General features: G+C 39.8%; 1 protein-coding gene across 4 annotated transcripts in view; it reads right to left on the bottom strand.

Annotated features, from left to right (window-relative positions):
* LOC125450800 (aldehyde dehydrogenase 1A1-like) overlaps nt 1-8,957 on the bottom strand; it is an 83,511-nt gene extending 74,554 nt beyond the window's left edge. Inside the window, exons 1-3 of one of the 4 annotated variants that reach the window (XM_048526996.2) lie at nt 8,808-8,957; nt 6,162-6,277; nt 5,305-5,409 (exon numbers count right to left, since the gene is read on the bottom strand). In XM_048526996.2, coding sequence (XP_048382953.1) covers nt 5,305-5,409; nt 6,162-6,277; nt 8,808-8,823 — 237 coding nt within the window. In that variant the 5' untranslated portion in view covers nt 8,824-8,957. Of the gene's footprint in view, nt 1-5,304; nt 5,410-5,504; nt 5,628-6,161; nt 6,278-6,643; nt 6,818-6,930; nt 6,950-8,807 lie in introns of those variants that run through there. The other 3 variants (XM_059644660.1, XM_048526995.2, XM_048526997.2) reach the window with 3 other exon arrangements.
* Nucleotides 8,958-13,789: the final 4,832 nt, after the last annotated feature.

Raw genomic sequence — 13,789 nt, 5'->3', positions numbered from 1 at the left:
TGCATGATACTGAACTCCTTTATTCTTTGCTTTGAACCGATCTGATATGGCTCAGAAATTCATTCTGTGAGAACGCATGAGAGTCAATCTGCATTTTATCATTGCACAATACTACATCTTGGGTTAGGAATGTGAAGATGCTGTAATACCAAATTAAGTAGGAAGGATAATGGTATCAAGAATATAGGAACATAATACCTTATTGTAGCAAGCAATGTTTCCAGAATCTACGCAGGAAAAACATTAAAGTTAAAAGCCTCAGCTCAAAATACACATGTGACTCCACTAACAATGTTACCCGATTTTGCATCTAGCATTTCCTGAAGAGAGCTAAGAACATTTTCTTTTAAATTGTCACGGAAAATGAGTAACTTGTGCCACTCATGTCATTGAGCAGAAGTATCCACTGCCAATATAGGCAGACTAAGACTTACATGGCATTGGTGCATGGAATATCTCTTCTGATCCAAATTTTCCATTTGTAAATGGCAGCTACTGTCACCAGAACTGAACCCCACTCAAAATTCAGGTGGACATCAACTTACAGCTCAGTTGGCTCAATATCCAGTCCTAACATTTTGGTCACTTCACAAAACTGAATCATGTGCAAACATCACGTGGACATTTACTGTCTCTAGTCAGCTTGCGAGTGTAAGCCTTTTATAAACGAGTAGAGTAGTACTCACATGAAGATTACATGAGAATCCCAGGATATTGACACATGTTGATAAACCAACAGCAATAAAAATGCATAATTTGATGGTGCAAAATTTGTAGGACAACTGACAGTAAATGTGTTCCTATGATTTAAGTGCTCTTCTCCTTCTTAGAAGTAGTAGGATTGACAGGTATTGTTTCAGCACTGTTAGAGAATATCTGCAGTGTTGGTTAATGCAAATTACAGCCACTGTATGCTATTGGAATGGGTGAATATTCAATGTATTGAAAGGGACAATGGTCAATCTGATTGGTCTGTTGTGAGCACACAGCGTTTTGCTAAACGTAGAAGAACATTCCCTTATATTCCTATAGATTCCAATAGGTATTTGAGAGATGCGCGAACTCTGCCTGCTCTTCGGTCATGCTGTTAACATGAGTATATGAACATTAGCATAATTAAGCTTCTGGTCAATGGTGATCACCATGGGATGGTAATCATGTGTGTTCAGTAAAGAGTACGGTTGAAGCTCCGGCAATTCCTTTTATTTATTCTTTCATTAGATCTGGGTGTCATTGACAAGTCCAGTGTTTGTTGCCAATCCCTGATTACTCTTGATATAAGCCATATGGCAGGGTATATTAAGAGTAAACCACACCTTGCTTCTGGAATTTAGATTATGTGTCCTTGTCCAGTTGAAGGCTATAATGAAGTTTGGAACCCAATGACTCTAGCAGAAATCATATTGAATAGCTGAAGATTGCTGAATAGATGTGTGTTGACAATATTTGATAAGTCTTACCTTCACTCCGTTAATGATTGAAAATAATTGATCTGATTAGATTTGTCTAATTTCTGAGGGGAGGGCATACTTTGCAACCTTCCACATTTTTGCTGGATATTAATGAAATAGCTGACATGTTGTCTATGGATCCAGCAAATGCATTGGTTGTATATTACTCCAGTAAAAACAAAACAAAACCTTTAGCAAACACTATTTAACTCTTCTGTAATGTGTTTTCTTTTTAAGGTCATTAAACAACTAAAAGACTCTATTGTGGTTCTCCATTAGAGTAGTGGGGACTTTGCCAGCAAATTGATCAGGCCTCAACAATTTGACTCACTCCACAGGATATCAAGAAGAGGTTGGAGGCTTTGGTTACTGTGAAGGTTGTGAGCTTTGAAAGCATTCCGGCAATAGTACTAAAGGCACATACCTCAGAATGTGCCACACGCCTAGCCAAGCTATTACAGTACATTGGTATCAATCAGATAATGTGGAAAATTATCTAGGTATGTCCTGTATACAAAAAGAACAAATCCAACCCAGCCAATTACAGACCCATCAATCTACTCTCCCCCATCAGCAAAATGTTATTACATGCCATCAACAGTGCTATCAAGTGGCAGTTGCTCAGCAATAACCTGCTCAGTGATGCGCAGTTTGGGTTCCACCAGGCCCACTCAGCTGCTGCCATCCTAATAGACTTGGTTCAAACATAGACAAAGAGCTCAATGCTAGAGGTGAGGTGAGAGTGGCAGCCCTTGGCATCAAGGCTGCATTTGACCAAATGTGATGTCAAGGAGCCCTAGCAAAAGTGTAATCAATGGAAATTAGGGGAAATCTCTCTGCTGGTTGGAGTAATACCTGGCATACAGGAAAATGGTTGTGATTGTTTTAGGGCATTTGTCTCAGCTCCAGGACATCATTACAGGAATTCCTCATGGCGGTGTCCTAGGCCGAACCATCTCCAGCTGCTTCATCCATTATAAGGTCAGAGGTGGAGTGTTTGCTGATGATTGCATCCTTTCAGAGGCCTTGACATCTTCATCATGTGTTGTTCAGATTGAACTTAGCTGAGGTCTGTCTTTGTGTTTCATATGGATTTAGCATAATTTTCTTACTTTTGCCTCTATTTCTCCATTAATAATATCAAAGGTCCAAATGATATTTTAAGTCTTCTTAACTTGTCTTTCCATTTCCTTAGATTTACGGACACACACCCTAGGTGCCTGTTCCAGCAAATCACTATATTATAATATCATTTACTTTACATTGTTTCGCTTCATTCCTCCTGTAAAATGCATTAATTCACACTTTTGTGTGGTATCATTTGAATTTGTGTCTGCCTATTTTACTGGCCTCTCTGCGCCTTCCTGATGTCTGTTACTATACCCTGCTGATTAAGACATTTCACATTACCTGAAAACATTGGTATTATACCCTGTACACTCAACTAACAGACACTGATATAGAGTGGCCTTAAGGCTGAGGGTTCATCATTCTAAAATTTCTATCAGTTTGAAAAACACTAAAAGCTCACTTACTGCTGTCCCTTAGTCAATTTGAATTTGTGTTGTCATTATATCTTTAATTCCAGAAGTTTTACATTTGTTAACAAGTCTATTACATGTATTTGATAAAATGTCACTTTGAAAGTCCATCTGTACTACATAAACATCATGGCCCTAATTCATTTCTCCCTATAACTACTTTAACACAATCAAGTTGAATAAATATATGCTGGTTTTCAATTATGATCTAATAATTTTTCAAATGTCAATTAATTCTGTCTGAGCCTATTGTCACCAATTTATCCCCACAGCTGATGTTAGGCAGATTGTTCATTAATGCCTGATTTATCCATCTCTGCTAAATATTTTTAAAATATGGGTATAAATGTTCACATATCATGTGCCAAATTGCTCACATACTGTATCTCAAAATATTATTTTCTGAAAGATCAAGGCATCTTCCATTGTCAGTAACCACAATATAAAGGAAAATTGGCAAAAGATTAATTGTTTTAGTCTGTGTTCTGAACTTGCTGTGTTATGCTCTTTTTGAGGTTTCAGTGTTGTGTTCTTCTAGTTCTTAATAGTGAGGTATGACTTGCACAGGAAAATCTGCAATATCTGCAGGTACTTTTATAGTCAGTCCAGTTCAGTTTTTGACCAATGATAGTCCCAGGATTTTAACTGATAGAAAACCCACGTAGTTCATACTCTGTGCAAGAATATGGATGTTACAAGAGTTATAATACAACTTCCTTTGCCTTCTATAACTATGATTAGAAGGAAATATCAATTATATTTTGTCAAGGTCATTTTTCAATAAGTCATTACAGACCTTTGGGATTCAGGTAAATATTTCCTTAATGGTAAAGTTTTGAAATTCATAGTTGTAGATTGTTTTAAAACAATCATTCATGAGATACTGGAATTGTCAGCTAAGGTAGCATTTATTGCCTTTCCTTAGTTTGCCTTGGGGAGATCGTGGCGATCTTTTTGAACTACGACAGTCCATGATGCATAGATGCATCCGCAGTGCCATTAGGAGTTCCAGAATTTTGAAATGGCAACAGTCAAGGCACGGCTATCTACTTCCAAGTCAACAGGATGAAGTAGTGCTGTTCCCACACATCTGCTTTGCTTGTCTTTCTAGGTGGTAAAGATCGTAGGTTTGAAAGGTGCTGTCTAAGGACACCTTGGTGACCTACTGCAATGCAACTTGTAGATGGCACATACTATGTCACTGTGGTCTATGGGGAAGGAAGTGAATGGTTAAAGTGGTGCATTAGACGCTAATCATGTCAGCTGCTTGGTCCTGGAGAGCATGAAGCTTGTTGAATCTTGTTGGAACTTCATTTAACCAGGCAAGTCAAAGCATTCCATCACACTCCTGAATTGTGCTTCGTAATTGGTGGGCTGGTTTTGGGATATCAGGATGTGACTCACCGCAGAATTCCCAGCCTCTGGCCTGTTCTTGCAACCACAGGTACTTTTATAGTCAGTCCAGTTCAGTTTTTGACCAATGATAGCCCCAGGATTTTAACTGATAGAAAACCCACGTAGTTCTTACTCTATGCAAGAATATGGATGTTACAAGAGTTATAATACAACTTCCTTTGCCTTCAAAAAAGGAACATTTATGGTCCAATTACATCTGATATAATCATGTTTCTTCATCCAATTATCGTGATCTTATCAACTTTAACCATCTAAGCATTGGAGGAGAACAGAGTAAGACTCAGTAGCTTCAGAAATGTCCTGTTCAACAATTGTCGATTCCCTTTTGATTCACTTTAGAACTGCAGATAGGAATTGTACTATGTGCTCATGTCACTCACCAAACAATATATTTCTTTCATGATGAATTTAAAGCCAATGTCTACATAACGTTCTACATCATGTCACTTCTGAACTCCCTGTTGGCGTGCATATTAGCGCTGTATTTTATTTAGAATGCAGCACATGATGTTAGAAAAGATTCAAACTGCTAAATAAAGACAGTCTTCGTTTGATTTGATTTTAACCTTTGCGTCAATGTATATCTTTTACTCAAGCCCGACCATCAAGAATGCGATCTCTATGTAAGTTGCTGCGGATACTATCTACAATTAACTATAACGTTCAGCATATAGCTTCAACAGTCATCCTTGAAGAACAAAAGTGTCAAATACAAGCGAACATGTACAACAGGCAAAACTGGCAAAAGCTAAGCGTGGCTTCAAGCTCACACTGTCTCATTTCAGTCGACTTGATATACGTTTGAGGCGACTGGCAGAAGCTTAATGAATTTAAAAAAAAACGAAGCGCCCTTTTAGGAATTATTCAAAAACACTGAAATTATTGAGCAAACCCACTTTGTCGCCTTCTTCCACGTCGCAGATCTTCTCTCCCGTCGCAGGGTTATAGGTTGTAAACTTTTTGCCACTGCTGGAATTGTGCCACTCATTGTTGATAAAGATCTACAATAAAACAAGCACATATAATTGGACACCGATCCTAAGCAACATCGCTGCAAAACAGTGATCCCGAAACCGCAGTGACCAGCTAGCTTTACCTGCTCTCTTAGTCCCCGGTAGAGTGCACCCTGGTTTTACTGATACACTACTGGGGTCTAAGGAATCTCAATCTATGTGAATCCTCTGATCATTTAAAGGTTGGTCTGTTTTCAGTTAATATTGCACTTTATACATCACATGGGTCAGGGTTCCTACTGTACGTTGCTTTCCCAGAAGCTCCTAAAGACAGAAATGTAATTATCCGAGAACATTCTTTTGTCTTCGTTATCAAGAAACACTTGAGTTGTCCAGTTTCTCGCTCTAGTAAAGCTCACGACCTGTTTGTTGGCTGTTCGCTGCAGCTCAGACAGATTTTGTGTGCAGGCTTCCCGTTCTGTCGCAGGTCTCGGTAATTTCAATCGGAACACGCGAAAAAGCGCACTTCTTGTACGTTTTTTAAAAAATAAAATTGTTATAACCACTATTTTTCTCCGTCGTAGATTCCACCGTAGTGCGCACAAAACCTATTCAGGCTAATGCTAGCTCAGAGAATTGATCGGAATTCCAGGTCTATGCATTTTTTTTTAGTTTCAGATTTATTCCAGTTTATGTTTACATGAAATAACAAATCGGATGGGGGTAGCTACGGGCACGGGGCTGCAGTCGGGAAGGTTGTAGGTGCCCGAACTGTTGCGATTTGAAATGAACGCACTCACCTTGGTATATTTGATTTGCAGCTCAGTAAGTGGCGCGGGCACATTGCGGGGAGCTGGCGCTGGACTTTCGTGGTCGGCAGCTGGAGCACTCATGTTGTGCTTGTTTGCTTGTGTTCCTGGAATAGGCGTAGTTCAGGTTCAGACACAACAAGAGCTTCCTCTCCTTGCAAAATAATAACTTAAACAAAAAAGAAAACAAGTCCACAGTTCTCGCCTACTTTTGTTTTCAGCCAGAAGGTGCTGAAACAGAGTTATTAAACACTACTAACATTCAGAGAACCGATTGGCTGAAAACCCACGGTACAGTGCATGGGGCACGTTCAAAGGGCAAATCCCCACCTCTCGGCAGCAGCATATAGAATCAAGCCACAACAGATTGAAAACCGCCTGTGATCATTGCGATCGTTCCCAACTAATTCAGGTTATAAAGCGATGGTTATATATTAAATAAATAAACGTCAAAATAATGAAAACGTTATTACCTAAGCAAACTTGAAAGATCGGCGCTGTTAAGAGTCGCTCGGGAAATGAGAAGTTCATCACTTTAGTTTTGCTGAGTACTTGAACGTTTTTACAGTTTCCATTCAGCAGGTCGATACGTTTAGATATTAGCCTAATTAACAGGCATCAGTGTTTTCCTTCCTCACTGGAAACGGCCGTAGGAGTTACTGAATTTCTTACCAAATCATCAAAATTGATGTTTTTATTATTTATTCGTGGGATGCGGGCGCCGCTGACAAGCCAACATTTATTGCTCAACCTTTGTTACCTTTGAGAAAGTGATGGTGAGCTGCCTTCGTGAATCGCTGCAGTCTGTGTGCCGTAAGTTGATGCCCTTAGGAAGGAAATTCCAGGATTTTGATCCGGTCACAGCGAGTGACCGGCGATATATTTGCAAGTCAGAATGGGGCATGACTTGGAGGGGCACTCGCTGGTGATGGTGTTCCCGATATATCTGCTGCCCTTGTCCTTCTAAATGGAAGTGGTCGTGGGTTCTGAATGTGCTGTCTATGGATCTCTAGTGAACTTTTGCAGTGGATATGTAAATTGTACTCATTGGCTATTACGTCTCCAGAGATTTGTACATTTGTCAGATTTGTGACTCTTCTTGCACTTAGTTCACTGATGCTTTTCCTTTATATCTAATCACAAGATATTTGTCTGTACAAATTGATATTGTTGCTGAATATTTCTTCCTTGACTTTGATTCTTCCACTTTGTTACTTCCACTTTTCCATTGGCCTTTGCCAGAAAAATGAATTGCTAAAACCTACATTTACACTGTGACTTTCATGCCTGTGGATTATTCATTACACTTCATGGTCAAATTAAGTACTTTTTGAAATGTAGTCACTGTTCTAACACAGAAAATATGTCTGTATTCAGCTACATCTCATATATACTAAAGTGATAATGAAAGAATGGTTCAAGGATAAATACAGACCACAAAAGTAGGGAAAAATCCATGCTCTTTTCAATAATAGTATCATTTTACATTCACTCAAGTTGGAAAAGTCTGTTTAATGCTTCGAGGAGACAGAACTTCCTAGTGTCAGGCCAGGTTTTGTATTCAAGACTCAAAATGAACCCTTAGCCATCTGATGCAGTGGCAAGATTACAAACATTGAACCACAACTGGCACAATGTCATAATGCCTATGATCTGTTAAAGAATGCATTAGCATTACAACCTAAGCATAATTCATGACAAAATTAAGTTTAAACTGCATGAAATTTACCACTCATTGAGTGTAGAATGAAATATGCAAGTTTGTTAGACCACTGATTTCTTATAAACCTATCTGAAGCTAATTTGAGTGCACATTGTGTGAATACTTCAGTGATTCAGCAACTGTGTGTAAAATTAAGAATTTTAATACATTTAATCACTGATGTTTATCATTCTGTACTTGAATTCAACAGAAGAAATAAGCAACAGCCAAATATTAAGGTCAGTCCATATCTCAGTATGACCTTCGCAACCAACTTACTGTGTAACTTTGTACTGATATCATGAATTCTTTACTTGTAATGGGTTAATTCAAATATGTCTATTGTACCTGGGGTCATAGAATCAAAGTGCATTGATTCGGACTATCCCACACCATTTAGTATCAAATCACCATTTCCCGTTCTTTCCCTGTAACGCTTGCCCACGGCTGATGGTGGAATTTGAATTAAAAGAAACAAACTAATTTTAAAGAGTCTAACAATTACCATGTTGATCACAGTTACTTTTTCAAAAATTCATTCGTGTGATGTGTGCATCATTGGCTGGGTCAGCATTTAGTGGCCATTCTTAATTGCCCAGAGGGCTGTTGAGCATTAACCACATTACTGTCGTTCTGAGGTCACATGTAATGGCAACAAGGTAATGGCATCAGTTTCCCTACCCAAAGGAAATTAGTGAACTGGATGGGTTTTTTCCATCAAAACCAGCAGTTTCACTATTGGCCTCCTAAATCCATAATTTTCATTGAACTCAATTTGCAACATCTGCTTGGTGGGATTTGAGCACAGAGCCACAGAACATGACCTGAGTTTCTGAATTAATAGTCTTGTGATAATATCACAAGACCTTTGCTTCCGCAATAAAGCCCCTTTGATTTACTAATGTTCTTTTGGGAAAGAAACTTGTTGTCCTTACCTGATCTGGCCAACATGTGTTTCCAGACTTCTTGCAATGTGGTTGACTCTTAATTGTCTTTGGAAGTGGCTGAGCAAACTGTTAAAAAAATCTCAAAAAGAGAACAAAACCAGACAGACTACCTGGCCTCATTCTGGGCACAAGAGACAACAATGACAAACTTAGTCCTGTTGACCCTGCAAAGTTTACCGTACTAATATCAGAGATAGAGCCAAAATTGGAAGAGCTGTCTCACAGATTGGTTAATCAGCAGCCTGACACAGACAAGAAATCAAACATTAAAGACAATGCCCCATTCACTGTCATTATTATAATTTCAGGTATGTCCTGTTACACTAGTAGGACTCAGCAGAGGTGGTGGCACAATGGATACACACTAGGATGGGAGTTGCCTGGGAATCCGCATTGGCTTTGGACTCCCTGAAGTCTCATGGTATCAAACATGGACAAAGAAACTTCCTGCTGATGATCACATACTGCCAATTTCTTGCCTGCAGCCCTCTGCTGACGAACCATACAAACATCCAAACAAGGAACAAGAGTAGGCCACTCAACCCTTCATGCTTGCTCCATCATTCAATAAGATCATGGTAAATCTGATTTTAACTGTCGACTCTACATTTCTGCATATCTCCGATAATCTTTCATTCCCTTGTTAAGCAAGAATCTACCCAGCTCTGCCTTAAAAATATTTGATGATTCTGTATCCACTGGCTTTTGGGGAAAAGAATTCCAAAGACATGCAATTCCAAAGACATATAATGCTAGAGAGAGAAAAGAATGGTTTCCTCAACTCTGTGTTAAATGGGCACCCTCTTATTTTTATCTTTCAATGCAGTACTCCTTTATGTTGTACACCACTTGGAGAAAGCAGGAAGTGTGGCAAGGGTTTAGAAATTACTTAGGGTGGAGGACTTCAATATCAATCACCAAGCAAGACTCGGCAACACTATTTCTGACTGAACTCATCGAGTCCTAAAGGACAGAACGGCTGGACTTCATCAAGAGCAGGTGGTGAGGAAAAGCACCAGGAGAAAAAGCAGGACAAATCCAACCCAGTCAATTACAATCCTGTCATATAGGGAAAAAAAACCCTGATCTTATCCTCACCAATCTGCCTGCAGCAGGTGCATGTGTCTGTGACCGTGTCCACGTATTGCTGGAGTGATCACCACACAGACTTGTAGAGGCAAAGTGTTGTCTTCAACTTAAGAATTCAGCATGTTGTGTGGCACAATCGCAGTACTAAATGGGATAGAATTCAAATTGTACTTCAACACAATCTGTAGCATAATGGCTTGGCATATGCCCCTGTCCTCTATTGCTATCAAGCAAGGGAGCCAACTCTGGTTCAGTGAAGTGCATTGGGGGATCAGGAGCAGCCACCAGGGGTACATTAAAAAGATAAAGTGGTCTCCTTGAGTGTCAAACAGCATACGCAGCAAGGGAGAGTCAGAGCTAATCAAATCCACAACCAATAGAATGGATTTTAACTCTACAGTCCTGCCATATCCAGTTGTGAATGACATTGGACAATTCTTGCCAAACTCAAAAATAGCAGCATTTATGAGACAGGAACAAAGTGAATGTTTTGATTCCAATATGACTCTTCTTCAGAAAATCAACTAGTGAGCTACAACAAAGGGCCACTTCCAAGTCAAACAGTGAAAGCAGAATGCCATAGCCAGGCTTAAGTAACCCCATCACCAAAAATCAAATCTAAGCTCTACAGTCTTGTCACTCCCAGTAATGAATGGTGGTGGAAAATCAAACAATGAACAGGAACAGAAGGCTCCTCAATTATCATGATGGGGAAGTCCAGCACAACAGAATAAAAGTTTAAGATTGAAACATTCACAATAACCTTCAGTCAGAAGTGCTGAGTGAGTGATTCATCTTGGCCTCGTCAACAGTACAGATGCCAGTCTTCAGCCAATTTGATACACTCCCCACAATATTAAAAAAAGGCTGAAGGCATTTGAAACTGTATAGGTTATGGTCCTAACAACATTCCTGCAATAAAACTGAAGGCTTGTGTTCCGGAAGTTGCTGTTCGCTAGCCAAACTGTTCCAGTACAGTGACAACACTGGCATCTACCTGGCATGTCCTTTACATAAAATCCAAAAACAAATCCAATCTGGCCAATTGCCAACCAGCCTGCCTACTCTTGACCACCAGTAAATGGTGGAAGGGATCATCAACTGGGGTATCAATCGACACTTACTTGGCAATAACCTGCTCAGTGACATTCAGTTTGGGTTTTGCCAGGGCCACTCAACTCCTAACCTCACTATAGCCTTTGTTCAACATGGACAGAAGAGCATAATTCTGGAGGTGAGGTGAGAGTGACTGCTTGTGACATCTGGACTGTATTTGGCCAGATCAAGGAGCCATGGCAAAACTAGAGTCAATGGGAATCAAAAGAAAACTCTTCTCTGGTTGGCATCATTCATAGTATAAAAGAAGATGTTTGTGATTGTTGTTCAGCTCCAGGACATATCTGAAGGAGTTCCTTAGGGTAGTGTGCTGGACCAACCACCTTCAGGTGCTTCATTCATGATCTTATCCCCATCATGAGGTCAGGAGTGGGCACATTCACTGATGGTTTCATAATGTTCAGCACTATTTGCAACTGTCAGACACAGAGCAGTTCCATGCCTAAATGTATTGAGACCTGGACAATAACTAGGTTGGTCTAACAAGTTAGAGACAAATAAAACTACAGATGCTAGAATCCAAGGTAGTCAAACAGGAGGCTAGAAGAACACAGCGAGCCAGGTAGCATCAAGAGGAAAGGAGAAGTCAATGTTCTGTAGAAGGGTAATACCTGAAATGTTGACTTCTCCTTTCCTCCAGATGCTGCCTGGCTTTACTGTGTTCTTCCTGCCTCCTGTTTGTCTACTTTGGTCTAATAAGTGGCAAGTTACACTCGCGGTACAAAAGTGCTAGGGAATAACCATCTCCAACAAGAAAAAAGTTAAACATCACACCTCAGCAGTCACTAACGATATAATTACTAAATCCCTCACTATCAATATTTTGCAGGTTGCCATTGACTAGAAACTGAACTGGACTAGCCATACAAATACAACAGTTAGAAGAGCAGTTGAGAAGCTACGAATATGGTTGTGGCTAATCCATATTTTGACTCTTCAGAGCCTGACTACTATCTACGAATCAGGAGTATGATGAAATACTCCCCATTTGCCTGGATGGGTACAGCTTCAACAATGCTTAGGAAACATGACAGTATCCAAGACAAAGCAGCCAATTTGATTGACACCACATCCACAAACATTCATTCCTTCCATCAATGATGCACACTTGCAGCAGTGTGAATCATCTAACAGATGCAATGTTGAAATTCACCAAGGCTCCTTACGTATCACTCTCCAAACCCACGTCAACTACCAAATCAAAGGACATGAGTAGCAGATGCATTAGGACACCATCACCTACAAGGTCATGTACAAGCCACATACCCTTCTGACTTGGAAATACATTGCGCTCCTTCAGTGTCACTAGGTCAAAATCCTGGAACACCCTCCATAAACACCACTATTGGTCAACATGCACCAAAGCAGGCAAATAGGAATGGGCAAAGACTGCAGCTTGGCAAATGAATGCCACATTCAAAACTGAATGAATAAAAATAAATAGTTAAAATTATATAAACAGAGCACTTTGGGAATTCTGCTTTTGTGATCCATTTTAGGACTGTTTTACCGGTAAAGGTTATTATGGGAAAGAACCATGAATCTTGGACCTGTAGTGCCATACGGAAGAACAACAAAGGTGTGGCAGCAGATAATAACACAACTAATTTGACATTCTTTCTGAAGACTTTCTTGGATTATGTGGTATGTTCCTATCACCACGTGAAATGCACTCTGGCTGAGAAATTAAGGTGCACGGCCTCTTGGGGCTGTATGACTTCATGGTGGCTGTGTGTATCTGTCTAGCTTGTCAGCCTCCTGTAATAATATAACACCATCTGCATCTGATGAGAGATCATGAAGGTAAATATAGACTTTGGCACGTATGATGTGTACCTGTAGTCATAACATTACTAATGTGTGAACGGTATCAACATGAATTTAAAGCTGAGTAGATCTATTGTTACCTTGTCATGAATTACCACTTAACAAATTAGTTCCTCTTTGCTACTGATTTCCATTCAGCACTGTCAATGTTTTCTCTTATACATTCCCTTGGCTACATTCGTAATTAAATTTACTTTTGGAACAAATGATGTAATTACACTTTCCTGTCCATAGTGGCACTGTAGTGCCTTAGTTTTTCATATCCCAGCACATCAGCCTACAATTCAGAGAAATTCTGCTCCTTTTCAACACACCATCAATGGAGTTCTGTGTACAATTTTGGTCTCTGTATTTGTGGAAAGATGTTCTTACATTGGAGGCATGACTTATTTGTAAATCCCTGGATAAGGAGGTTGTCCTATGTTAAGAGGCTCAACAACTTTTGTCTGTATTCTCTGGTCCGTGAAACATGTAATATTTTGAAGGAGGGTAATAACTGTTTTGCAGATCAGAGAATTTAAAATGCAAGGACACAGGGCAGAATTTTCCATTACTTTAAGTAGTGTGGTCAATGATGAGAAAGTTATGAAAATACTTTGAGTATGAAATGAATCAGATTCCCAACATCAAGGAAACATTTCCAGCTTTCACCTCAATGTTTAAATGGCATGTTCTGAATCTTGTTAATGTGTGGCGACCACCATAGTTCCTTGCATTTGCATCTCATTCTTAGCGAATCTTACCCAATTTCTATGCAGCTCCCAACTCTCCTCTTTATCACATGGTGCCACCAGATTCTGTCAAAGGACTTGCCCAGTCACTGCCCATGAAGCTGGCTACAACTATTAGCCACTTGTTCCAACTAGAGTCCAGGGATCAGTGTCCTATTGTGTGGAGTTGGGCCACAGTCAGTCTGAGGGTAACAGATATGTCAGTTA

This window comes from Stegostoma tigrinum, chromosome 3 (genome assembly GCF_030684315.1).
Source record: "Stegostoma tigrinum isolate sSteTig4 chromosome 3, sSteTig4.hap1, whole genome shotgun sequence".
Classification (NCBI taxonomy): domain Eukaryota; kingdom Metazoa; phylum Chordata; class Chondrichthyes; order Orectolobiformes; family Stegostomatidae; genus Stegostoma; species Stegostoma tigrinum.
The sequence above is the reverse complement of the archived record's forward strand: the minus strand, read 5'-3'. Positions and strand labels throughout refer to the sequence as shown.